General features: G+C 47.7%; 1 protein-coding gene across 1 annotated transcript; it reads left to right on the forward strand.

The window, feature by feature from the left end:
* Positions 1 to 27,326, forward strand: LOC130296304 (uncharacterized). The gene is made up of 3 exons (XM_056547695.1): positions 1 to 27; positions 26,417 to 27,213; positions 27,261 to 27,326. Exons 2-3 carry the CDS (start codon positions 26,437 to 26,439, stop codon positions 27,324 to 27,326), a joined length of 843 nt encoding a protein of 280 aa, XP_056403670.1. The 5' UTR covers positions 1 to 27; positions 26,417 to 26,436.
* Positions 27,327 to 27,649: the final 323 nt, after the last annotated feature.

Here is a 27,649-nt window from a genome sequence, read left to right on the forward strand (position 1 = left end):
GGAAAATGTGCAATTGCGATTATTGAGGTAAATATTGCTATTTCGATAGAATAAACAAATGGTGAAATCCCTCCTATTTAATGTCCAGTCCCCCCTATTTTCTATAGACTGAACATAAAATGAAGGGGATTAAATATGAAATGGGGAGAAATTCCTCCTCCGCATTTCATGTGACTGGCATGGCATAATAAAGTCTGAACACTCTCCTGGTATAGTAAAGTCTGAACACTCTCCTAGTATGATAAAGTCTGAACACTCTCCTGGTATAGTAAAGTCTGAACACTCTCCTGGTATAGTAAAGTCTGCACACTCTCCTGGTATAGTAAAGTCTGCACACTCTCCTGGTATAGTAAAGTCTGCACACTCTCCTGGTATAATAAAGTCTGCACACTCTCCTGGTATAGTAAAGTCTGCACACTCTCCTGGTATAGTAAAGTTAGCACACTCTCCTGGTATAGTAAAGTCTGCACACTCTCCTGGTATAGTAAAGTCTGCACACTCTCCTGGTATAGTAAAGTTAGCACACTCTCCTGGTATAGTAAAGTCTGCACACTCTCCTGGTATAGTAAAGTCTGCACACTCTCCTGGTATAGTAAAGTCTGCACACTCTCCTGGCCTGGTATAATATAGTCCGAATACTCTCCTGGCCTGGCATAGTATAGTCCGCACACTCTCCTGGCCTGGTATAATATAGTCCATAGACTCTCCTAGCCTGGTATTGAGGTGTCCAGGTACCGTATTGCATACCGTACCTTGTATGGTGGTCCCCAAAGTCAGAGTCACTACGTTCAGGTAGGGTCCCTCAGGTGGGACAGCCCCTAGTCGCCTCTTTTGTAATGTCTAAATGAATATATTTAACATAATGTATATTAGTACTTACCTTGGTAGCGTCGCAGGACCTTCAGTCATGTGACTATGTTAATTCCTCTGTGGTGTGTTGGAGGACCTTTGGAGGTCCCTGGGTCACATGATTACCCATAACTCTATGTACAGAAGATTGACAGTTGTTATGGACCAGTGAGCTTTAGTCCAGCCCCTGCCCATATAAGGGAGCTGTAGCCAATGATCGCTCTCTTGGGTTGCTGCTCTCGTGGATTCCGGACTAGCAGGATGGATCTGCACAACTTTCAAAGACAAGCTAGGACAGAAACCTGCCGGCCTCAGCCTAAACTAAACCGTGAGTTAAAATCTCAATCCCCGCTAAAGCTAGCGTGATTACTGGACCGAATCTAAACCCCTAAATCCGGTGGATCACCACAACAATTACCTCCCTAAGCTCAATAGACTCACGAGGTCCCAACCACTTATCAAACTCTAATAGACTCTGTTGTATGGACTGTTCCTGTTCATTACTGCATAAAATCTTCAGTAAAAGTTCCGACAAGTTTCTGCAAATCTCCGGTTGTGGACAATCAATTATTTACTATCTCCCTATCACTGTTGGTAAGGGTGGCCGTAGGACAAGCATACAGAGTCACAAATAGAAAGGGTTAAGCAAGCACCCTTAGTAACCGCACAGCTACATCCCCATATACCCTACACCCCCAGGCTATCACATAGCTTTTTGGCGTCCTACGAACAGGATACGGATGTGTGCCTACAGCTGTTGCCACCAGTTAAAGTGTACTCCCCCCTATGTAAAAGACTTTATCAATGTGTTACGAAGCACCATTTAAGTGTACGGAATCGTGTGAATGGTAATGCGTGCATAGTAAGGGGGGAGGTGAAAATTTATTGGCTGCAGAAATGTGTAAAGAGAGAAGTGAATATATGCTACGATCCTCTGGTCCGGTCAGCAAGAGTTAACCTGCTGCCGGAAAAGCGCACGAAAAAGGCCAGCGCTGCGCCACGACCCGCCCCTGGGCGTGGCTATCAAGTAAATGTGTTGCAGCCAAAAGGGAACTTAAATTCACTGCTGTTGTTTCCGGGGGGACTGGAAGTCGGGGCTGCACCGATGACGTCCTTCTGGCCGGCAGCCATTTTGGAGAAGCCCATTATAAAAGGAGCCCTGCACAGCAACCTCTTCAGTCAGCACAAGGAAGAGATGGAGAGTACATACATGGCGTAGAGCAGCGTTCCACGTGGCGTGAGCACCAAGATGGCGCCGGAGCAGAGGAAAGTTGTGGCGGTCGCAGCCCATCTATTCCACGAGCTTGCCGACAGTCTGGAGCGGTTATCATTGGAAGAATGGGAAGTCCCTTCCACCGGTCCCTAAGGCACAGAGGGAAAGGTCCCGTCAGGAGGCCGAAATGGCCGAATTGATGGAAAAACTAAAGACCCGACACCGAGAACTTTATGCCCCCAAGCATGTTCATCTGCCTCATGTGGAGAGGATCCGTTACCAAGAAAATACCAAAGAGATGGAGGCACTCTATATTCGCATGTGGGACTATCCCCGAGAAGGTGAGAAGCCCTTGGAACGTCGCAGAGCAACAGTGGCCAAGTTCGACAAGGTCAGGGGTTACGGTATCCTTATTGATTCCCACACCGGCTATACCATCCTCGTAAATCGGCGAGCTGTACAGAGGGCATACATCAACAAAAAATTCCATTCCCTGGAGGTGGGTGAGATAGTGGAATACACACCCGTCCAGGGCCTGCGAGGAGAGTGGGCTGCCGCAGTCACCAGACCAGAAGCTCCAACCCAGCTTCCTTTCAAGTATTTTGCATCCACTGATTGGGAGGCGGACCCCTTCCAGCTGAGGCCGAAATGGCCTGCTCCTGATGCCTCCACCTACGACCCTGAGGAGGAGTTTCTACAGCAGCAGCCACTTCCTTCTGTTTCCTGCAAAGTGCCCAGGCCTACTCCTACCAAGGAGGTTTGGCCTAAGCTGCGGGCACCAACCACAGTGCCTAGGCCTACTCCCGGTGAGAAGGTTTGGCCTGCCTACCAGGCACCAACGAAAGTGCTGCGGCCCACTCCCGACGAGAAGGTGGGGGCCAAATCAACCAGCACCAACTATTAATCTTAACCCTACTGTGTCCCACTCTACCCTCACTAATGTGGTGTGGGAAAGCCACATAAATTCTTTGCCTGGTTCTGATGTTGAGAGGGGTAGAGGTTTCAGAAGAGGAGCAGGACAACGCCGCAAGAGTTTCTTCTGAAGTGTGACATTCATGTTTTTCTAAAGTTTTGTCTTCACAGACTTTTCTGCAACGTTTAAGAAGTGTGCCTAGCAGGACTATGCTAAGACTGTTCCAGTTGAAACCTTAACCATTAAAGGAGTTCTCTAAGCTAAAATTTTTAACCCCCGCTGTGCCTGGGCTGTAAAACTATACATAATAACCTTTCACTTACCTGCCTACGATCCCCCGTTGTTCCGATATCGCCGTCCCGTTCTCCGGTCCCGGTCTCTTCCACTTCCTGTGGGTCGGTGACTTCACTCTGCGCTCAGCCTATCAGAGGCCGCAGCAATGTCCCGTTACAGCCGCTGATAGGCTGAGCGCAGAGTGAAGTCACCGACCCGCAGGAAGTGGAAGAGACCGGGACCGGGACGGCGATATCGGAACAACGGGGAATCGTAGGTAGGTAAGTGAAAGGTTATTATGTATAGTTTTACAGCCCGGGGGTTAAAAGTTTTAGCTTAGAGAACTCCTTTAAGCTTTTGTGCCTGGTCCTTAGACCAAGAGACTCCTAGCTGTAGGAGATTTGTAAGTGTGTGCCCGGCTAAACAGCGATAGCCGTGATCTGTGGACTCTTTTTTTTTTTTTAAATCAGATCTTTTTTATTAAACTCCTTTTTCATTTCAATCAAGAGTACAACACAGAAACAAACCATGTGAGTCACATTCTACAGAGGCCGCACAATCAGCAGAGTGTCCCAATCAAGTGAAGAAATTGCAATAGCGATAGTAGTCCTCCTGAGACTTCAGTAGCATTATACATATTATAGTGATATCAAATTCTGCACATGTGACTCGCATAAAAAAAAGGGGGGTAAGCAAGTGCATCTGACGAGCAGCTATTGATTTTGTTCCTCTCATTTTATGGTTTATTGAGACATATAATTGCTCACGGTTGTACTGTATTCTAATTTCCGTCATGTTTTTTTTATATATGTGCCGTCCCTTGAGGACTGTTTGGTGCACTTGCTTCTGCCTATGTTTTTCTACATCGTTGTGAATTGTAGCCCCCTGTATGACCGGTGTCACGATTCGGCTGGCTGGAGGTGGATCCTCTGTGCCAGAGAGGGATTGGCATGGACCGTGTCGGTGGACCGGTTCTAAGTTGCTACTGGTATTCACCAGAGCCCGCCGCAAAGCGGGATGGTCTTGCAGCGGCGGTAGCAACCAGGTAGTATCCACCGGCAACGGCTCAACCTCTCTGACTGCTGAGATAAGCGCGGTACAAGGGAGTAGACAAGAGCAAGGTCGGACATAGCAGAAGGTCAGGGCAGGCAGCAAGGATCGTAGTCAGGGACAACGGCAGGAGGTCTGGAACACAGGCTAGGAACACACAAGGAAACGCTTTCACTGGAACAATGGCAACAAGATCCGGCGAGGGAGTGCAGGGGAAGTGAGGTATAAGTAGGGAAGTGCACAGGTGAAGGTACTGATTAAAACCTGATGCGCCAATCCTAAGGAGCGGGGCAGCGCGCGCCGGGACAGCACAGACGGGGAACGGGTGTGGTAAGGGAATCGAGATGCGCATCGCGAGCGGGCGCGTCCCGCATCGCGAATCGCATCCCGGCTGGGAACATTATCGCAGCGCACCCGGTCGGCAGGTCCGACCGGGGCGCTGTTAATAAGAGAACGCTGTGAGCGCTCCGGGGAGGAGCGGGGACCCGGAGCGCTCGGCGTAACAACCGGCCTTACCTGGCCGTAGGGCTTGATTGTTACTGTATTGCTTGTCTTTCTTTATGTTCACTTATTTTTTGAATAAAAACCTTTTTTGAATTTGAAAAAAATAAAAAAAAGGGGGGCGGAAATTAAAAAGGGAAGAAAACAAAAAAGGGAAAAAATAAATAAATACATAAGCACAAAAACTAGACAAAACAAAAAGAGGAATATAGCTTCATAATAAATAGTGCAGTCAAAAATAGCAGAGCACAGTCTCTTGATGTACCGCGCAACCAGTTAACCAAGATAATATTCTTTTGCTCAAATTGCACTTATCCGGTGAATGCACCTGAACCTTGTTGGAGTGTCTAATAAATGTTTGTACTAAGGTAACTAAATGTAAATGGTTATTGTACACAAAAATTTTTTTTTTGCTTTATGCACGTGTGCACAAAAAGGAAAAAAAATGTAAATAATAGGTGTTGTAGTAGTTGCTAGTAGGTGGCTCTCTCAGCTCCTCTGGGAGTAACATTTCCGTCACCCATCACTAACACCATCTCAAAGGTCTACACAGGGAAAACCACCCTTAAGGTACCAAGACTGACCTTTTACATAGTACTGTACACATAGTACCTCAAACTAATCACCCAAGTGTACTTACCTCACTTAAACTTAGTACACCAAACAACAAAAATATTTCACACTTAAGTAAACGCTTTAGGAATTGTAGCCTATGTTATTTTCCAATTCCTGCCACTGTTATGTACACTAACTGTTCTCTTCTTTCTCTTACGTGTGTGGGATGCCCTGCCCGGCCAGTAGGTGCTCTTGCAAGCTAAAATAATACACGTAATCAAAAGGTAACCTAGGTAAGGTTTATCTGTTGTGTTCTAGGGATACGAGCGTATAGCCAATGGACCCTAGTAGCTAGTTTATTGGTAGATAGCCTCAGGCAAGCCAGTAAAACCCTCAGTTGTACTAAACAGGTAACTAGTGTGGCAAAAATGTCTAGTGAGATTCAAAAATGTCTAGTCAGATTCAAAAATGTCAAGTAGGATGTATCTCATGTATAATAATGTCATCCTGTTACTAAATTCATGAACCAAGTAATCCTGTTCATGAGTTTATCCATGCATATGTTTGTACCTTAAAAAGTTAAATAACCTTATAGTGTTATACAGCCTGACTAATGGACATTTGAAAATTTATGCCCAGGACTGTTATAAATCCACCCTCACTTCGTCCCTCTGTCTTGGGGGATAGACGTCGAGGCTGACTTATCTTTAGTAAGGGGGTTTGTGGTGTTCCGGTACCGTATTGCATACCGTACCTTGTACGGTGGTCCCCAAAGTCAGAGTCACTACGTTCAGGTAGGGTCCCTCAGGTGGGACAGACCCTAGTCGGCTCTTTTGTAATGTCTAAATGTATATATTTAACATAATGTATATTAGTACTTACCTTGGTAGCGTCGCAGGACCTTCGGTCATGTGACTATGTTAATTCCTTTGTGGTGTGTTGAAGGACCTTTGGAGGTCCCTGGGTCACGTGATTACCCATAACTCTATGTACAGAAGATTTACAGTTGTTATGGACCAGTGAGCTTTAGTCCAGCCCCTGCCCATATAAGGGAGCTGTAGCCAATGATCGCTCTCTTTGGTTGCTGCTCTCGTGGATGCCGGACTAGCAGGACGGATCTGTGCAACTTTCAAAGACAAGCTAGGCCAGAAACCTGCCGGCCTCAGCCTAAACTAAACCGTGAGTTAAAATCTCAATCCCCGCTAAAGCTAGCGTGATTACTGGACCGAATCTAAACCCCTAAATCCAGTGGATCACCGCAACAATTACCTCCCTAAGCTCAATAGACTCACGAGGTCCCAACCACTTGTCAAACTCTAATAGACTCTGTTGTATGGACTATTCCTGTTCATTATTGCATAAAATCTTCAGTAAAAGTTCCGACAAGTTTCTGCAAATCTCCGGTTGTTGACAATCAATTATTTACTATCTCCCTATCGCTCTTGATAAGGGTGGCCGTAGGACAAGCATACAGAGAATAGCCCTCACCCTGGCGTCACAAATAGAAAGGGTTAAGCAAGCACCCTTAGTAACCGCACAGCTACACTCCCATATACCCTACACCCCCAGGCTATCACAGTATAATATAGTCCGCACACTCTCCTGGCCTGGTATAGTATAGTCTGCACACTCTCCTGGCCTGGTATTGTATAGTCCGCACACTCTCCTGGCCATGTATAGTATAGTCCGCACACTCTGCTGGCCTGGTTTAGTATAGTCTGCACACTCTCCTGGCCATGTATAGTATAGTCCGCACACTCTCCTGGCCTGGTATAGTATAGTCTGCACACTCTCCTGGCCTGGTATAATATAGTCTGCGCACTCTCCTGGCATGGTATAGTATAGTCCGCACACTCTCCTGGCCTGGTATAATATAGTCTGCGCACTCTCCTGGCCTGGTATAGTAAAGTCAGCGCACTCTCCTGGCCTGGTTTAGTATAGTCTGCACACTCTCCTGGCCATGTATAGTATAGTCCGCACACTCTCTTGGCCTGGTATAGTATAGTCTGCACACTCTCCTGGCCTGGTATTGTATAGTCCGCACACTCTCCTGGCCATGTATAGTATAGTCCGCACACTCTCCTGGCCTGGTTTAGTATAGTCCGCACACTCTCCTGGCCTGGTATAATATAGTTTGCACACTCTCCTGGCCTGGTATAGTATAGTCCACACACTCTCCTGGCCTGGTATAGTATTGTCTGCACACTCTCCTGGCCTGGTATAATATAGTCCGCACACCTTCCTGGCCTTGTATAGTATAGTCTGCACACTCTCCTGGCCTGGTATAATATAGTCCGCACACTCTCCTGGCCTGGTATAATATAGTCCGCACACTCTCCTGGCCTGGTATAGTATAGTCTGCACACTCTCCTGGCCTGGTATAATATAGTCTGCACAATCTCCTGGCCTGGTATAATATAGTCTGCACACTCTCCTGGCCTGGTATAATATAGTCTGCACACTCTCCTCGCTTGGTATGATATAGTCCGCACACTCTCCTGGCCTGGTATAATATAGTCTGCACAATCTCATGGCCTGGTATAATATAGTCTGCACACTCTCCTGGCCTGGTATAATATAGTCTGCACACTCTCCTCGCTTGGTATGATATAGTCCGCACACTCTCCTGGCCTGGTATAATATAGTCTGCGCACTCTCCTGGCCTGGTATAGTAAAGTCAGCGCACTCTCCTGGCCTGGTTTAGTATAGTCTGCACACTCTCCTGGCCATGTATAGTATAGTCCGCACACTCTCTTGGCCTGGTATAGTATAGTCTGCACACTCTCCTGGCCTGGTATTGTATAGTCCGCACACTCTCCTGGCCATGTATAGTATAGTCCGCACACTCTCCTGGCCTGGTTTAGTATAGTCCGCACACTCTCCTGGCCTGGTATAATATAGTTTGCACACTCTCCTGGCCTGGTATAGTCTAGTCCACACACTCTTCTGGCCTGGTATAGTAATGTCTGCACACTCTCCTGGCCTGGTATAGTATAGTCCACACACTCTCCTGGCCTGGTATAGTATTGTCTGCACACTCTCCTGGCCTGGTATAATATAGTCCGCACACCTTCCTGGCCTTGTATAGTATAGTCTGCACACTCTCCTGGCCTGGTATAATATAGTCCGCACACTCTCCTGGCCTGGTATAATATAGTCCGCACACTCTCCTGGCCTGGTATAGTATAGTCTGCACACTCTCCGGGCCTGGTATAATATAGTCTGCACACTCTCCTGGCCTGGTATAATATAGTCTGCACACTCTCCTCGCTTGGTATGATATAGTCCGCACACTCTCCTTGCCTGGTATAATATAGTCTGCACACTCTCCTGGCCTGGTATAATATAGTCCGCACACTCTCCTGGCCTGATATAATATAGTCCGCACACCCTCCTGGCCTTGTATAGTATAGTCTGCACACCCTCCTGGCCTTGTATAGTATAGTCTGCACACTCTCCTGGCCAGGTATAATATAGTCCGCACACTCTCCTGGCCTGGTATAGTATAGTCTGCACACTCTCCTGGCCTGGTATAGTATAGTCTGCACACCCTCCTGGCCTGGTATAATATAGTCTGCACAATCTCCTGGCCTGGTATAATATAGTCTGCACACTCTCCTGGCCTGGTATAATATAGTCTGCACACTCTCCTGGCCTGGTATAATATAGTCTGCACACTCTCCTGGCCTGGTATAATATAGTCCGCACACCCTCCTGGCCTTGTATAGTATAGTCTGCACACTGTGCTGGCCTGGTATATAATAGTCTGCACACTCTCCTGGCCTGGTATAGTAATGTCTGCACACTCTCCTGGCCTGGTATAGTATAGTCTGCACACTCTCCTGGCCTGGTATAGTATAGTCTGTACACTCTCCTTGCCTGGTATAGTATAGTCTGCACACTCTCCTGGCCTGGTATATTATAGTCTGCACACTCTCCTGGCCTGGTATAATATAGTCCGCACACTCTCCTGGCCTGGTATAGTATAGTCCGCACACTCTCCTGGCCTGGTATAGTATAGTCTGCACACTCTCCTGGCCTGGTATAATATAGTCTGCACAATCTCCTGGCCTGGTATAATATAGTCTGCACACTCTCCTGGCCTGGTATAATATAGTCTGCACACTCTCCTCGCTTGGTATAATATAGTCCACACACTCTCCTGGCCTGGTATAGTAAAGTCTGCACACTCTCCTGGCCTGGTATAATATAGTCTGCACACTCTCCTTGCCTGGTATAGTATAGTCCGCACAATCTCCTGGCCTGGTATAGTAAAGTCTGCACACTCTCCTGGCCTGGTATAGTAAAGTCCGCGCACTCTCCTTGCCTGGTATAGTATAGTCCTCACAATCTCCTGGCCTGGTTTAGTATAGTCTGCACTCTCTCCTGGCCTGGTATAGTAAAGTCCGTGCTCTCTCCTTGCCTGGTATAGTATAGTCTGCACACTCTCCTGGCCTGGTATAGTAAAGTCTGCGCACTCTCCTTGCCTGGTATAGTATAGTCCGCACAATCTCCTGGCCTGGTATAGTATAGTCTCCACACTCTCCTGGCCTGGTATAGTAAAGTCAGCGCACTCTCCTTGCCTGGTATAGTATAGTCTGCACACTCTCCTGGCCTGGTATGGTATAGTCTGCACACTCTCCTGGCCTGGTATAGTAAAGTCTGCACACTCTCCTGGCCTGGTATAATATAGTCTGCACACTCTCCTGGCCTGGTATAGTATAGTCTGCACACTCTCCTGGCCTGGTATATTATAGTCTGCACAATCTCCTGGCCTGGTATAGTATAGTCTGCACACTCTCCTGGCCTGGTATAGTAAAGTCCGCGCACTCTCCTTGCCTGGTATAGTATAGTCTGCACACTCTCCTGGCCTGGTATAGTAAAGTCCGCGCACTCTCCTTGCCTGGTATAGTATAGTCCGCACAATCTCCTGGCCTGGTATAGTATAGTCTGCACACTCTCCTGGCCTGGTATAGTAAAGTCTGCGCACTCTCCTTGCCTGGTATAGTATAGTCTGCGCACTCTCCTTGCCTGGTATAGTATAGTCTGCACAATCTCCTGGCCTGGTATAGTAAAGTCTGCACACTCTCCTGGCCTGGTATAGTATAGTCTGAACACTCTCCTGGCCTGGTATAGTATAGTCTGCACAATCTCCTGGCCTGGTATAGTATAGTCTGCACACTCTCCTGGCCTGGTATAGTATAGTCTGCACAATCTCCTGGCCTGGTATAGTAAAGTCTGCACACTCTCCTGGCCTGGTATAGTATAGTCTGCACAATCTCCTGGCCTGGTATAGTATAGTCTGCACACTCTCCTGGCCTGGTATAGTATATTCTGCGCACTCTCCTGGCCTGGTATAGTAAAGTCTGCGCACTCTCCTTGCCTGGTATAGAATAGTCTGCACACTCTCCTGGCCTGGTATAGTATAGTCTGCACAATCTCCTGGCCTGGTATAGTATAGTCTGCACACTCTCCTGGCCTGGTATAGTAAAGTCCGCGCACTCTCCTTGCCTGGTATAATATAGTCCACACAATCTCCTGGCCTGGTATAGTATAGTCTGCACACTCTCCGGGCCTGGTATAGTATAGTCTGCACACTCTCCTGGTCTGGTATAGTATAGTCTGCACACTCTCCTGGCCTGGTATAGTAAAGTCTGCACACTCTCCTGGCCTGGTATAGTATAGTCTGCGCACTCTCCTGGCCTGGTATAGTATAGTCTGCACACTCTCCTGGCCTGGTATAGTATAGTCTGCATCACTCTCTTTGCCTGGTATAGTAAAGTCTGCACACTCTCCTGGCCTGGTATAGTATAGTCTGCACACTCTCCTGGCCTGGTATAGTATAGTCTGCACACTCTCCTGGCCTGGTATAGTATAGTCTGCACACTCTCCTGGCCTGGTATAGTAAAGTCTGCGTACTCTCCTTGCCTGGTATAGTATAGTTTGCACACTCTCCTGGCCTGGTATAGTAAAGTCTGCGCACTCTCCTTGCCTGGTATAGTATAGTCTGCACACTCTCCTGGCCTGGTATAGTAAAGTCTGCGCACTCTCCTTGCCTGGTATAGTATAGTCTGCACACTCTCCTGGCCTGGTATAGTATAGTCTGCACACTCTCCTTGCCTGGTATAGTATAGTCTGCACACTCTCCTGGCCTGGTATAGTATAGTCTGCGCACTCTCCTGGCCTGGTATAGTATAGTCTGCATCACTCTCTTTGCCTGGTATAGTATAGTCTGCACACTCTCCTGGCCTGGTATATTATCCCCTTAACGACGAAGGACATATATTTAAGTCCTCCGCCGGCTCCCGCGATATGCCACGGGGTCACGCGGTGTCCCCGCGTCATATCGGGTCGGTCCCGGGGGCTATCAACGGCCAGGACCCGCGGCTAATACAGGACATCACCAATCGCGGTGATGCCCTGTATTAACCTTTCAGACGCGACGATCACAGCTGACCGCCGCATCTGAAGTGAAAGTGAAAGTAACCCGGCTGCTCAGTCGGGCTGTTTAAGAACGCTGCGGTGAAATCGCGGTGTCCCGAACAGCTTATAGGACACCGGGAGGGCCCTTACCTGCCTCCTCGGTATCCGATCGATGAATGACTGCTCTATGCCTGAGATCCAGGCAGGAGCAGTCAAGCGCCGATAACACTGATCACAGGCGTGTTAATACACGCCATTGATCAGGATGAGAGATCAGTGTGTGCAGTGTTATAGGTCCCTATGGGAGCTATAACACTGCAAAAAAAATGTAAAAAAAAAAGTGTTAATAAAGGTCATTTAACCCCTTCCCTAATAAAAGTTTGAATCACCCCCCTTTTCCCATAAAAAAAATAAAACAGTGAAAATAAAAATAAACATATGTGGTATCGCCGCGTGCATAAATGTCCGAACTATAAAAATATATCGTTAATTAAACCGCACGGTCAATGGCGTACACGTAAAAAAATTCCAAAGTCCAAAAAAACGTATTTTTGGTCACTTTTTATATAAAAAAGTCCGATCAAAACAAAAATGGAACCGATAAAAACTTCAGATCACTGCACAAACAGTGAGTCCTCATACCGCCCCATATGCGGAAAAATAAAAAAGTTATAGGGGTCAAAATAGGACATTTTTAAACATATACATTTTCCTGCATTTAGTTATGATTTTTTCCAGAAGTACGACAAAATGAACCCTATATAAGTAGGGTATCCTTTTAACCATATGGACCTACAGACAGTGGCGTTGCGATCCGGGTGCGGGGGGTGCGGCCCGCACCGGGTGACACCAACCTAATGGGGTGACACCAAGACGCTCCGCAGCCCCCCCCCCCCCCCCCCCATCTGTGACCGACCGGCCTCCCATCTGTCAGCACCCCCCCCCCCCCCGCGCTGTGTGTGCGGTGCGCCCGTCCATCAGCAAACCCCCTCTTTCACCGTCACTGTGCACCCGACCGTCATCACACCCCCACCCTCACCTTCACCAGCATTGTGCCCGTCCTCCGCTCCCACGTCTGCGCCGGCCTGACGTCACACCGCATGGCCGCGCAGGAGGACGTGAGTTACGTCACTCGCACGGCGCCCGGTGAGAAGGAGCGCTGCGCTGGATGGGTGAGTGTGTATGTCTGTCTGTCTGTCTCTATCTATGCTTGTGTGTGACTGTGTGTATGTGACTGTGTGTGTTTGTGTGACTCTCTGAGTGTGTGTGTGACTCTGTGTGTGTGTTTGTGCGACTGTGTGTTTGTGTGACTGTGACTGTGTGACTCTGTGTGTGACTCTGTGTGTGTGTGTCTGTCTGTCTGTGAGTGTGTGTCTCTCTGACTGTGTGTGTGTTTGTCTCTCTGTGTTGTATGTGTTTTTTTTTTGTGTGTGTGTGTGTGTGTGTGGGGGGGGGAGTATAACCAGCGATCTATTGTGGGGAGACTTTGACCCATTGTGGGGAACCTGCAGGCTAATGTGGGGAAACTACTACCAAATGTGCGGAGTCTATGCTACCTAATGTGGGGAAACTGTGCTACCTAATGTGGGGAATCTGTGCTACCAAATGTGGGGAGTCTATGCTACCTAATGTGGGGAGTCTATGCTACCTACTGTGGGGAATCTGTGCTACCAAATGTGGGGAGTCTATGCTACCTTATGTGGGGAATCTGTGCTACCGAATGTGGGGAATCTGTGCTACCTAATGTGGGAAATTGCTACCTTATGTGGGGAATCTTTGCTACCTAATGTGGGAAAATTGCTACCTAATGTGGGGTAACTGGTACCTACCTAATGTGGGGGAACTGGTACCAAATGTGGGGAATCTATGCTGCTTAATGTGGGGAATAGATGCTACCTAATGTGGGGAAACTGCGACCTACCTAATGTGGGGGCACTGCTGCCTACCTAATGCTCCCCCCTGGCAGTAGCACCCTCATCATCCACCAGCAACACCCCCCCCCCCCAGCAGCACCTCCATCAACATATCCTGATGGTGGATGATGGAGGTGCTCCTGCCAGGAGGATGATCCTGCCGATGGTTGATGGGGGTGATACTGCCAGGGGGGATGGCCAGTAGCACCCTCATCATCCTCCAGCAACACCCCCCCAGTAGTAGCACCCCCATCATCCACTAGCAACACCACCAATACCCCCCTCCCGTGGTAATAGCATCAGCTAACGGATGTTGAGGGGTGTTACTTTGGTTGTGGTATTATATTCAGACGGTGCACTGTATGGCAACGTTATATTCAGAGGGCGCAGTGGGTGGTAGTATTATATTCAGAGGGTGCACTGTATGGCAACGTTATATTCAGAGGGCGCAGTGGGTGGTAGTATTATATTCAGAGGGTGCACTGTATGGCAACGTTATATTCAGAGGGCGCAGTGGGTGGTAGTATTATATTCAGACGGTGCACTGTATGGCAACGTTATATTCAGAGGGCGCAGTGGGTGGTAGCATTATATTCAGAGGGTGCACTGTATGGCAACGTTATATTCAGAGGGCGCAGTGGGTGGTAGTATTATATTCAGAGGGTGCACTGTATGGCAACGTTATATTCAGAGGGCGCAGTTTGTGGTAGTATTATATTCAGAGGGTGCAGTTTGTGGTAGTATTATATTCAGAGGGCGCAGTTTGTGGTAGTATTATTAGAGATGAGCGAACTTACAGTAAATTCGATTCGTCACGAACTTCTCGGCTCGGCAGTTGATGACTTATCCTGCGTAAATTAGTTCAGCCTTCAGGTGCTCCGGTGGGCTGGAAAAGGTGGATACATTCCTAGGAAAGAGTCTCCTAGGACTGTATCCACCTTTTCCAGCCCACGGGAGCACCTGAAAAGTTATCAACTGACGAGCAGAGAAGTTTGTGACGAGTTGAATTTACTGTAGTTTGCTCATCTCTAAGTATTATATTCAGAGGGCGCAGTGGGTGGTAGTATTATATTCAGAGGGTACAGTATGTGGCGGTATTATATTCAGGTGTACAGTATGTGGCAGATTTATATTCAGGGGTACAGTATGTGGCAGATTTATATTCAGGGGTACAGTATGTGGCAGATTTATATTCAGAGGGTACAGTATGTGGCAGATTTATATTCAGAGGGTACAGTATGTGGCAGATTTATATTCAGAGGGCGCAGTTTGTGGTAGTATTATATTCAGAGGGCGCAGTTTGTGGTAGTATTATATTTAGAGTGTACAGTGTGTGGCGGTATTATATTCAGGTGTACAGTATGTGGCAGATTTATATTCAGAGGGTACAGTATGTGTTGGTATTATATTCAGAATGTACAATGTGTGGTAGTATTATATTCAGTGGGTACAGTGTGTGGTGGTATTATATTCAGGGGTACAGTATGTGGCTGATTTATACTCAGAGTGTACAGTATGTGTTGGTATTATATTCAGAATGTACAGATGTGTGGTAGTATTATATTCAGTGGGTATGGTGTATGGAAGGTTTATAATCAAAGAGTATAGTGTATAGTAGTATTATATTTAGAGGATACAGTGTCTGGCAGGTTTATAATAATAATTGTTTTCATATAGAGGATGAGAATGCGCTGACATAGTGAGGAGACGTCTGGGCGTCACATTCTGCAGAGAGAAGTTTTAGCTGGAACAAGTCCTGGCGGTATGTACTATCTGAATTAGATAAGTGAAGACTATAGAGAAGACGTCACCTGTAGTCACTGATGTCATTGTACATTCTCCTCTCTATGGCCTATCAGAGCTGTAGTCACTTGTCAGTTCTACGTTAGGTCAGTGAAACTACAACTCCCAGCATAACCTCACCACTGCTCAAAGAGGTACTCTACTGGAAAAAAAAAATTTTAATCAGCTGGTGCTACAAAGTTAAACAGATTTGTAAATTACTTCTATTTAAAAATCTTAATCCTTCCAGTACTTATTAGCTGCTGTATAAGCGATTCACAGGAAGTTATTTTCTTTTTTAATTTATTTTCTGTCTGACCACAGTGCTCTGTGCTGACACCTCTGTCCATGTCAAGAACTGTCCATAGTAGGAGCAAATCCCCATAGCAAACCTATCCTGCTCTGGACAGTTCCTGACATGGACAGAGGTGTCAGCAAATAGCACTGTGGTCAGACTGGAAAGAACTACACAACTTCCTGTGGAGCATACACCAGCTTATAAGTACTGTAAGTATTAAGATTTTAAATAGAAGTAATTTAAAAATCTGTTTAACTTTCTGGCACCAGTTGATATAAAAGTAAATGTTTTCCAGTGGAGTACCCCTTTAAGTTTTTTTGGGAGCTGTATATTTCAATGGTGAAATCTTCTTTAACACTTTCCTATTCTGTGGCAACTGGTATATCTGATTATTATACTGGAATTTCTCACAATGCGCTGCACCAGTGGTGTCTGTCACAACAGGCTAAAAACTTACTGGGGGTAGGGGGTAGGTATGGGGTGACACCATTTTCTACCGCACCGGGTGACACCAACTCTAGCAACGCCACTGCCTACAGAATAATGATAAGGTGTCATTTTTACCGAAATATGCACTGCGTAGAAACGGAAGCCCCCAAAAGTTACAAAATGGCGTTTTTTCTTCGATTTTGTCGCACAATGATTTTTTTTTCCATTTCGCCGTGAATTTTTAGGTAAAATGGCTAATGTCACTGCAAAGTAGAATTGGTGACGCAAAAAATAAGCCATAATATGGATTTTTAGCTGGAAAATTGAAAGGGTTATGATTTTTAAAAGGGAAGGAGAAAAAAACAAAAGTGCAAAAACTGAAAAACCCTGCGTCCTTAAAGGGGTACTCCGGTGCTTAGACATCTTATCCTTTATCCAAAGGACTCCCGCGATCTTGCACACGGCACCCCGTTTGTAATCAGTCCCCGGAGCGTGTTCGCTCCTGGTCTGATTGCTGACGACCACAAGGCCAGCGGCGTGTGACGTCCCGCCTCCACCCCCGTGTGACGTCACGCTCCGCCCCTCAATGCAAGCCTTTTTTTAAAGACCGAGTGCGAGTACCGATACTTTAATTCTAATACTCGCCGATACCAATTACGAGTACTTATATTTTAAAGGGAATCTGACACCAGGGTGACGCGGTTTCTGGCACTGTTTACCATATGATATGTGGGTCCTTGTTGTGTACAATGGAGGCGGCTGCTGTAGTATGAGCCAAGATTTCTCTCTTCTCCATTGGACAGAACAGGAAATTTGCATTGGCGGTGAGACCGATGACCACATGGTGAGCAGCGGTAGAAACCGGGTCACCTTCACTATCTACATATAAATTCAAGTTAGTGCAGGTGACTCTGCAGTAAGATTGTCTTTAATAGTAGGTAGTATCCCCTTGCAGACATTAGCAGCAGCCCCCTGGCAGTCCTTAGTAACAGCCCCCCCTGTAGACAGCTGCCCCCCTTGTAGACATAAGTAGCAGCCCCCCTGTAGACCACAGCCTCCCTTTAGACAATGGGCCCCCATTAAAAAAGCAGCATCCCCCCCCCTTGAGACAGCAGCAGGGCCCCCCTTTAGACAGCAGCAGGCCCCCACCTTTAGACAGCAGCAGGGCCCCCCTTTAGACAGCAGCAGGCCCCCCCCTTTAGACAGAGGCAGGCCCCCCCCCCATTTATACGGCAGCAGGGCCCCTCCCTTTAGACAGTAGGAGGCCCCCCCTTTAGACAGCAGCAGGGCCTCCTTTAGACAGCAGCAGGGGCCCCCCTTTAAACAGCAGCAGGGCCCTCCCCATTAGACAGCAGCAGGCCCCCCCCCCCTATTAGACAGCAGCAGGCCCCCCCCCCTATTAGACAGCAGCAGGGCCCCTCTTTAGACAGCAGCAGGCCCCCTCCCCTTTAAACAGCAGCAGGGACCCCCTTTAGACAGTAGCAGCCCCCCCCCCCGTTTAGACAGCAGCAGGACCCCCTCGCTTAGACATTAGTAGCAGCCCCGTCCTTTCAGGCAGCTCACCTCCTCGGGTCGGGTGCTGGTGCCGCCGCTCTGCTGCCCCGTTCTCCTTCGGTCCGCATCGTGTCGTCCTATGGAGAAGCATGTGACATACACGTCACTCTGCTTCCTCCGTAGCATTATGCTGGGCGCAGGGGAGGAGGCGGAGTGACGTGTGTGTCACATGCTCCTCCATGGAACACTATGATGAGGACGGGAGGATGGAAGAACGGGGCAGCAGAGCGGCACCAGGTATGGTATCGGGGACATTAATCGAGTCCCCAATACCATGCAAATGGCTAGTATCGGCCCCGATACCGATACCAGTATCGGTATCGAGACATCCCTAGTTGTGATCTGTAGTTTTTATCGGTACCATTTTTGCTTTGATGGGACTTTTTGATCACTTTTTATAATTTTTTGTATGATATATGAAGTGACCAAAAATTTGCAATCCTGTTATATGTTTTTTTTTTATTTTATTTTTTCAGGTTTACGCCATTGACCGCGTGGCTTCATTAATGTTATATTTTAATAGTTCGGACATTTTTGCACACAGCAATGCCACTTATGTTTGTGTTTATTTTTGTTTATAATATTTTATTTTAACCCCTTAAAGGGGTTATTTACCATAAAGTGATTTTAGTACGTACCTGGCAGACAGTAATGGACATGCTTAGGAAGGATATGCGCTTGTCTTGGGGCTAAATGGCTATGTAGTGAGATTACCTTAACACTGTGGCTAGCTTTTTGTGAACTGGTATTTCCTGTTTGAGTTTTCTTCTTTTGCCTACAAATCCCATAATTCCATTTTTCTCCTTCCCACACATCAGCCACCCCACCCATTGAAACATAAATGAGCTGCATCCATTCAAAAGACCTGTGGTTTTCAATCAGGGTGCCTACAGCTGTTGCATTAGTTGCAGATTGATCTCTATCCCACCAAGCAATCGCTCCACCTATTGAAGCAGACAGGCTCCCTGTCATCAGCTGACTAGTGAGTCAGGTCTCGGCCACCTTGCAACCTGGGAAAAATCTGAGACAACAGACATTTTGTATGCTGTTAAAAATAAATAATGGGTTGAAAATCACATAAGAATTGTGAGAAAACCATCACACACAGGTACAGACACTATATTATGAACAGCCCCTGTAGCATAGTCAAATAAAAAAATAAAATTTGGGTATATCCCTTTAACCTGTTAAGGACGTACCTGTACGCCCTACGCCCGGTCACAGTGTTTAAAACGGGGTCACACCGTTGCCCCCGCATCACACCGGGTTGGTCCCGGCTGCTGATGATAGCCGGGACCCTGGGCTAACAGCGCGCGGCACCGATCGTTGTGCCGCGCGCTATTAACCCTTCAGACGCTTGAAAGTAAACGCTACCCGGCAGCTCAGTCGGGCTGATCGGGACATCGCGATAAAATCGCGATGTCCCGATCAGCTAGGATGCGAGCGGAGACCCCCTTACCTTGCTCCGTTGCCAGAGCCGCTGTCAGGGGGGTACAGCCAGTTCCCCAGTAAGGGGCCCGAGATCCCAAGGTGGCCCGGACCCGCTGCACCCCCCTTGCAGTGGCTGGAGGGCAGGAGTCCCGACACACATACAGATCAGCCACTGTCAGCCTTTCAGAACTCAGGACCCTGCACCTCAGCTACAGCAGCACACACAGGTCCTGAGACTGACAGGCTGACACAGTGGCCGGAGGTCCGGAGGATACAGAGTCTGAACTACATACTGTACAGACAGGACGCTCACTGCTGCCTCTACTGTCTGCCTTCTCCTCACTGGTTCTGGCTCCTCCTTCTGACGGCACACAGGAACAGGAGCTGCTCAGGGGAAGATCTGCTACTCTGGATGAGAGGAGAACCTAGGCAAAGAGTCCTGCTATGTGTGAGGAGGGGACTGGATGGGGGCCTCTTATGTGGAGGAGAGGGGGGGGGGCTGAGAGTCCTGCTATGTGTGAGGGGGGGACTGGATTGGGGGCTTCTTATGTGGAGGAGAGGGGGGGGCTGAGAGTCCTGCTATGTGTAGGCGGGGGCTGGATGGGGGGGCCTTCTTATGTGGAGGAGAGGGGGTGGGGCTGAGAGTCCTGCTATGTGTGTGTGGGGGAGGGGGGCGACTGGATGGGGGCCCCTCTTATGTGGAGGAGAGGGGGGGCTGAGGGTCCTGCTGTGTGAGGGGGGGACTGGATGGGGGGCCCTCTTGTGTTGAGGAGAGGGGGGGCTTAGAGTACTGCTATATGTGAGGGGGGGATTGGATGGGGGGCTTCGTATGTGGAGGAGAGGGGGCAGGGCTGAGAGTCCTGCTATGTGTGAGGGGGGGACTGGATGGGGGGCCCTCTTATGTGGAAGAGAGGGGGGGCTGAGAGTCCTGCTATGTGTGTGGGGGAAGGACTGGACATGGGCCCCTCTTATGTGGAGGAGAGGGGGGGGGCTGAGAGTCCTGCTGTTACGCCGAGCGCTCCGGGTCCCCGTTCCTCCCCGGAGCGCTCGCCTCATCTTCGTTGTTGCAGCGCCCCGGTCAGATTCACTGACCGGGTGCGCTGCGGTCCCGCCTTCAGCCGGGATGCGATTCGCGATGCGGGTAGCGCCCGCTCGCGATGCGCACCCCGGCCCCCGTACCTGACTCGCTCTCCCTCGGTCCTGTCCCGGCGCGCGCGGCCCCGCTCCCTAGGGCGCGCGCGCGCCGGGTCTCTGCGATTTAAAGGGCCAGTGCACCAATGATGGTGCCTGGCCCAATCTTCCCAATTAGCTTAATTGGCTCCCACCTGTGCACTTCCCTATATCACCTCACTTCCCCTGCACTCCCTTGCCGGATCTTGTTGCACTTGTGCCTAGTGAAAGCGTTCCCTTGTCTGTTCCTAGTCCGTGTTCCTGACCTCCTGCCGTTGCCCCTGACTACGTTCCTTGCCGCCTGCCCCCGACCTTCTGCTACGTCCGACCTTGCTTCTGCCTACTCCCTTGTACCGCGCCTGTCATCAGCAGTCAGAGAGGTGAGCCGTTGCTAGTGGATACGACCTGGTCACTACCGCCGCAGCAAGACCATCCCGCTTTGCGGCGGGCTCTGGTGAAAACCAGTAGTGACTTAGAACCGGTCCACTAGCGCGGTCCTCGCCAATCCCTCTCTGACACAGAGGATCCACTACCTGCCAGCCGGCATCGTGACAGTAGATCCGGCCATGGATCCCGCTGAAGTTCCTCTGCCAGTTGTCGCTGACCTCACCACGGTGGCCGCCCAGCAAGCCCGACAGATCGCCCTTCTAACCCGTCAGCTGTCGGAAATGTCCACCATTTCGCACCAACTTCAGTCGCAACTTCTCCAGCAATCTTCTCCTCCGCCAGCTCCTGCACCTCCTCCGCAGCGAGTGGCCACTCCTAGCCTCCGCCTGTCCTTGCCGGACAAATTTAATGGGGACTCTAAGTATTGCCGTGGCTTTCTTTCGCAATGTTCCCAGCACTTGGAGATGATGTCGGACCAGTTTCCTACTGAAAGGTCTAAGGTGGCTTTCGTGTTCTGCCTTCTGTCTGGAAAAGCCCTGTCATGGGCCGCACCGCTCTGGGACCGCAAGGACCCCGTCACTGCCTCTGTACACTCCTTCTTCTCGGAAATTCGAAGTGTCTTTGAGGAACCTGCCCGAGCTTCTTCAGCCGAGATTGCCCTGCTGAACCTGGCCCAGGGTGTTTCTTCCGTTGGCGAGTACGCCATTCAGTTCCGTGCTCTTGCTTACGAGTTGTCCTGGAATAGTGAGGTTCTCTGCGCGACCTTTAAAAAAGGCCTATCCAGCAACATTAAAGATGTTCTGGCCGCACGAGAGACTCCTGCTGACCTACATGAACTCATTCATCTAGCCACTCGCATTGACATGCGTTCTTCCGGATGGCGTCTGGAGCTCCGCCTGGATATGGACTTTGTTCGCACGAAGCGTTTTTTCTCTCCGGCTCCTCTCTCCTCTGGTCCTCTGCAATCTGTTCCTGTGCTTCCCGCCGCGGAGGCTATGCAAGTTGACCGGTCTTGCTTGACACCTCAAGAGAGGACACGACGCCGCATGGAGAATCTTTGCCTGTACTATGCCGGTACCGAACACTTCCTGAAGGATTGTCCTATCCGTCCTCCCCGCCTGGAAAGACGTACGCTGACTCCGCACAAAGGTGACACAGTTCTTGATGTCAACTCTGCTTCTCCACGCCTTACTGTGCCTGTGCGGATATCTGCCTCTACCTTCTCCTTCTCTACTATGCTCTTCTTGGATTCCGGATCTGCAGGAAAATTTTTTTTGGCCTCTCTCATCAACAGGTTCTACGTTCCTGTGTCCAGTCTCGCCAGACCCCTCTACATCTATTGTTTTTACAATAAAAGATTGGACTGTCTCGTACGTTTCCACACAGAACCCCTCCTAATTTGCATCGGACCTCATCACGGAAAAATTGAGTTTTTTTTCCTCAGGTTCTTTGGCCCCAAGAAGAGGGGGAGACCCAAGGGGGGGGGTACTGTTACGCCGAGCGCTCCGGGTCCCCGTTCCTCCCCGGAGCGCTCGCCTCATCTTCGTTGTTGCAGCGCCCCGGTCAGATTCACTGACCGGGTGCGCTGCGGTCCCGCCTTCAGCCGGGATGCGATTCGCGATGCGGGTAGCGCCCGCTCGCGATGCGCACCCCGGCCCCCGTACCTGACTCGCTCTCCCTCGGTCCTGTCCCGGCGCGCGCGGCCCCGCTCCCTAGGGCGCGCGCGCGCCGGGTCTCTGCGATTTAAAGGGCCAGTGCACCAATGATGGTGCCTGGCCCAATCTTCCCAATTAGCTTAATTGGCTCCCACCTGTGCACTTCCCTATATCACCTCACTTCCCCTGCACTCCCTTGCCGGATCTTGTTGCACTTGTGCCTAGTGAAAGCGTTCCCTTGTCTGTTCCTAGTCCGTGTTCCTGACCTCCTGCCGTTGCCCCTGACTACGTTCCTTGCCGCCTGCCCCCGACCTTCTGCTACGTCCGACCTTGCTTCTGCCTACTCCCTTGTACCGCGCCTGTCATCAGCAGTCAGAGAGGTGAGCCGTTGCTAGTGGATACGACCTGGTCACTACCGCCGCAGCAAGACCATCCCGCTTTGCGGCGGGCTCTGGTGAAAACCAGTAGTGACTTAGAACCGGTCCACTAGCGCGGTCCTCGCCAATCCCTCTCTGACACAGAGGATCCACTACCTGCCAGCCGGCATCGTGACACCTGCTATGTATTTTTATTTTTTTTTCAGTACAAAAATTACAAAACACAATAATATTCTGTATCACAACAATTAGATTCCCCCCCCCCCCCTTTGCAGCCTCCCCGGTCCCAACCCATCCACCCTCCACCCCTCGCTCCCCTCCCCCCCTCCTCCCCCCCCCAATTTGCCAGCTAGGTTGTTTGCCCCCATCTATCCCATTCCATCATTACCTTAGGAAAACTCTTTTTCCCTTTGTGGAATAACAGTTCATACTTCTTAGTCTGCGTTACCTGTTTCCCATTCCTTAACTGATGGCAGTTCTGGTGAGAATCATTTCCTTAATAACAATATTTTTGCAATTCCAAATATTTTTAATATAGCATCATTCCTTGGTGTTTCCATTAGGCCAATACCCAGGATAGCTCCTTTACTATCTTTGCTCAGCGTTCTTTTCATGCTTTTTTCCGTTATGCGGTATACCTCCTGCCAAAATCTAGTAATCAATGGACATCCCCAAATCATATGTAATAAGTCTGCCTCTTCTTCTCTGCATTTGGGGCATTTCGCGTCTAGCCTTTTACCTATTCGATGTAAACATTTTGGCGAATATGGAACCCTGAGAGCCAGCTTACTAAATGACAGTCTATGATTCAAATTCATAGAGGCCCGTATTATATTCTGGAACACCTCTCTCCATTCTTGCGTATTTATTGTAACTACTTCTCTGGACCAGTATAACCTAGCTTTGTGTTCTTTGTTTACCATATCAGCTTTCACCAGGCCTTTGCAAATTTTCCGCACAATCTTATTAGAGGCACTATGCATGGCAAAAATATAATCCATTAGCTCATGGGTTCAGATTTCCCATCTTGGGTTTAATTGATCTTTTAAAAATGCATTCCTCAACTGGGCGTATGTGTATCTACAATTATGGCCAAGCCCAAATTCTACACTAAGTGTCTCCCATTCCTTAATTTTTTTTACCCTCTACTAATTTATACACTCTTGTAATTCCCCTTTTTCCCCAATCTATATACCCCTACAATTTCAGTATTTCTGGAAAAAAAGAGTTTTTCCAGATGTGTGTAAATTTTAAACTTCCATTTATTCCTAGTGCTCGTCTAATATATTTCCATACTTTTATAAACATTTTAAAGGTGTGCAACCCTGTGCCTCCCCAACAGTTGCATCTACCATCCTCCAATACCTCTATTGGGGATCCACCCATGCCCCCGTATTTAGAAAAAAGATTTTTTTAAATTTCTTCCTCCTTACCTAAAAATTCAATTTGTGCAGCAATATAGTAAAATTGTAGGTTTGGTACGCCAAATCCGCCTTCACCTATTGAGGGGCTCAAATGCTTATACTTAATGCGAGCCTGTTTCTTATCCCACAAAAACCTGCTAATCTCACCCTGTATCTGTTTAAACCAGTGTTCACCAAGCCATATTGGTGCTGCTCTTAGAATATGTAGAGCCATTGGTAGTATAATCATTTTAATCAGTAAGACTCTTTCAGCGAGATTCATCCTTAATCTCCCCCAAACTTGAATTTAATTTTTTATTTTTTGAGCCAATGGAACAACATTTAAGCCCGCAAAGTCCTCTATGTTCTTTGATATTTTTACACCCAGATATTCCAGTGCTCCTGATTCTTGCAGAACATAGTTCTCCCCAGGTAGCGACTGTCGTTCCCCTGTTAACATCATAAGACCTGATTTTTTCCAATTCATCTTAAAACCTGAGTGACTTCCATATTCCTTCACTATCTCCATCACTTTCGCGAGTTTGTTAGCTGGATCCTTGATAAATAACACTATGTCATCAGCATATAATAAGATTTTTTCCTTTTCCCCATTTAAACCAAATCCTTCAAATTCTTCTGTCACTCTTATTATTTGAGCAAGAGGCTCTATGAATATGGCAAATAAAAGTGGGGAGAGGGGGCACCCCTGCCTCGTCCCTCTTTGTAGAGTGACAGAGTTTCGAGAGATTACATTATTTATATTTATCCTTGCACTAGGAGCGTTATATAAAGTTTTGAGACCCTTTAGAAATAGGTCCCCCAAATTCATACGTTTTACTACGCTGAAGAGGAATCCCCACTCCACCCTGTCAAACACTTTGTGCGCATTCAGTGACAGGATGGAGTGGGGACCCACATCACCAGCTACTTGCATATTTAAAAATAGGCATCTAATATTATTGTAGATATTTCTCCCAGGGGGCCCTTTTGTTCTGGGCCAATCAGTTGTTTGATAACACCTTGTAAGTGCATTGCCCATATCTTTGCTAAAATCTTTTAATCAGTGTTTAACAGAGAGATAGGTCTCAGTGTATCCATCTCCTCACTTCTCTTGCCCTTTTTCGGAATTAAAATTATAATGGCTTCTGCCATAACTCCCCTTTTCTGAAGGATTCATTAAATACCGTTATTAGGCAAGGCAGTAGGGTATCTCTAAATTTCTTATAAATATCGAAAACGAACCCATCCGCTCCCGGAGCCGAGTTATTAGGGAAAGAGTCCAACGCTTTTTCCACTTCTTCTAAAGTAATATTTTTTTCTAGGTCGCCTCTTTCTATATTACTAATTTTTGGTAAATTAATCAGGTCGAGAAAGAATTCTATTTCTTCCTCTGTTCTATCATTTTCTTTAGTATATAACTCCTGGAAAAACTGCATAGCTATTTGGGTTAGACCTTCTTGATCTCTAACTTCCTTCCCTTTTTTATCTTTTAATACTGAGATCCTCCTCCCCTCCTTTTGATTGATTATGTTCATAAACATTCTGTTGGGTTTTCTGTATATTTCCTTTGATTCCTGAAGAAGATAGAGTGTCAGGCTTTTTCTAGGAGCATCTCTTTATACCTCTCCTGGATCCCATTCAGTATATTCCAATTTTCTATACTTGGATCATTAATATACCGCATTTCTGCACTTTTTATTTCTTCCACCAACACTCTCTCTTCTTCCCTAATTTTTTTTTTTTAACCTAGTTATATTCCTTATTAAGAGTCCCCTGAGATATGCTTTCAAGGTATCCCATACCATCAGTGTACAAGCAGACCCAACATTTATATCCCAAAATTCCCTAATTTCTTTCTCTAGCCCCTTAGTTATATCATCAATTTTTAGCCAGTGCGGGTTAATATACATACTCCTATTCCCCATCTTTACCTCCTGCTTTTTGATTTGACAGATCACCATAGCGTGATTTGATATACTTCGAGGTTCATACGAGATTTTTTGAATCAGCGCCAATGCCGAGCTATTAGTAATTATGTGATCTATACGTGAGGCTGTTTTATGGGTAGCGTTAAAGCATGAGAAACATTTAGTATTTGGATACATAATACGCCATGCATCCTCCCTGACGGACAGAGGAACGGCCTTTGAGGCCCAACTCTTCCAGGAGCTGTGAAGAGTGGCCTCGATTGTTTCCTGAGTTGCTGAAAATGTATAACAATATGGTCCATTGTTCCATAGGATACACCCCTTTCTACCTGATGATGGGGTGGCATGGGCAGCTGCCGAAGGACCGAACATTTGGACTTCAAGCTCCTTTCAATAACTCTCCGCAAGCTTCCATGGAGTGGGTCTCTGACCATCAAAGAAGAATCCAGGAAGCAAAAGAGATTGTCAATAAAAAGATGGGCGAGGCTCAGCAAAAGCAAAAGCAAGACTTTAACCGTGATGCCTCTGCCAAACCCCTTCAGTTAGGTGACAAGGTCTGGCTGCGGAAATTTCTGCGGTCCCACAAGCTGGATTCCATCTGGGAAAAGGAGCCCTACACAATAACGACCATACCCTACCCAGACTCTGATATGTATGGGATCCAGAAAACTGGGTATGAGCCGCAAGTTTTTTTTTGGTTAATAAGTGTTTCTGTGATTTTCACAGCATCAGGATCCAGATCTAACATGGATTTTAGACAGCATGAACAAACATGGTTGTCTCAACTGGACGAGGTCTTCAGAGACAGCCCGGGCGCAGTTTTAAACGTAAATGGGCAGGATATGAGGGACAATATTACTAAATTGAAAGCACTTCTACATAGAAGAACCCGTACCTGGTGGAACAAAGTATTCCTAGAAAAATATTTATCACAGGGGTTGATCCCTAGAGGACTCAGGGTTCAGATGTGCCCATCCTTTCCCGTGAATGATGCTATATTCAAAAACAAGTGGGAAGATCTAGCAAGTCATTGCTCCCGGGGTGTCATGGAATTACTGGTGCAATTGAATGGTGCTACATTATCTGACATAGAAAAAGAAATAGAAACTGTACAAACAGAAATTAAAAACAATTTACCTAATTATGAACTTGAAAGACTCAATACAGAATTGGAGGGATTATTCCAAAAATGGGGAAAAGAGATCAGTACAACAAAATCTAAAAAGTTCCAAAGGGACAATCAAGACCTGGTCCAAAATAAAATGTATAAATGGTATCAAAATAGAGAACGGAATACTTCAATCTCTAGATCCAGTTCCTCGTCCATATCATTCAGCACCTCCCGAGATGAGAGTGAAGGGAGAACTAGAAATGATCTCCGTGATATGCAGACGCCAGCATACAACTCAGGGGCATCTAGATATAGAATGAAAAGAAGACACACTCCCCCCAGACAGCAGGATAAGCGGAGCAAAAATAATATGGAGGTAATCAATCTATCTACACATAAAATCACTGAGACACAATGTGAAGTGTTGAAATTGG

The sequence above is a fragment of the Hyla sarda genome, chromosome 12 (assembly GCF_029499605.1).
Source record: "Hyla sarda isolate aHylSar1 chromosome 12, aHylSar1.hap1, whole genome shotgun sequence".
Taxonomy (NCBI): Eukaryota; Metazoa; Chordata; class Amphibia; order Anura; family Hylidae; genus Hyla; species Hyla sarda.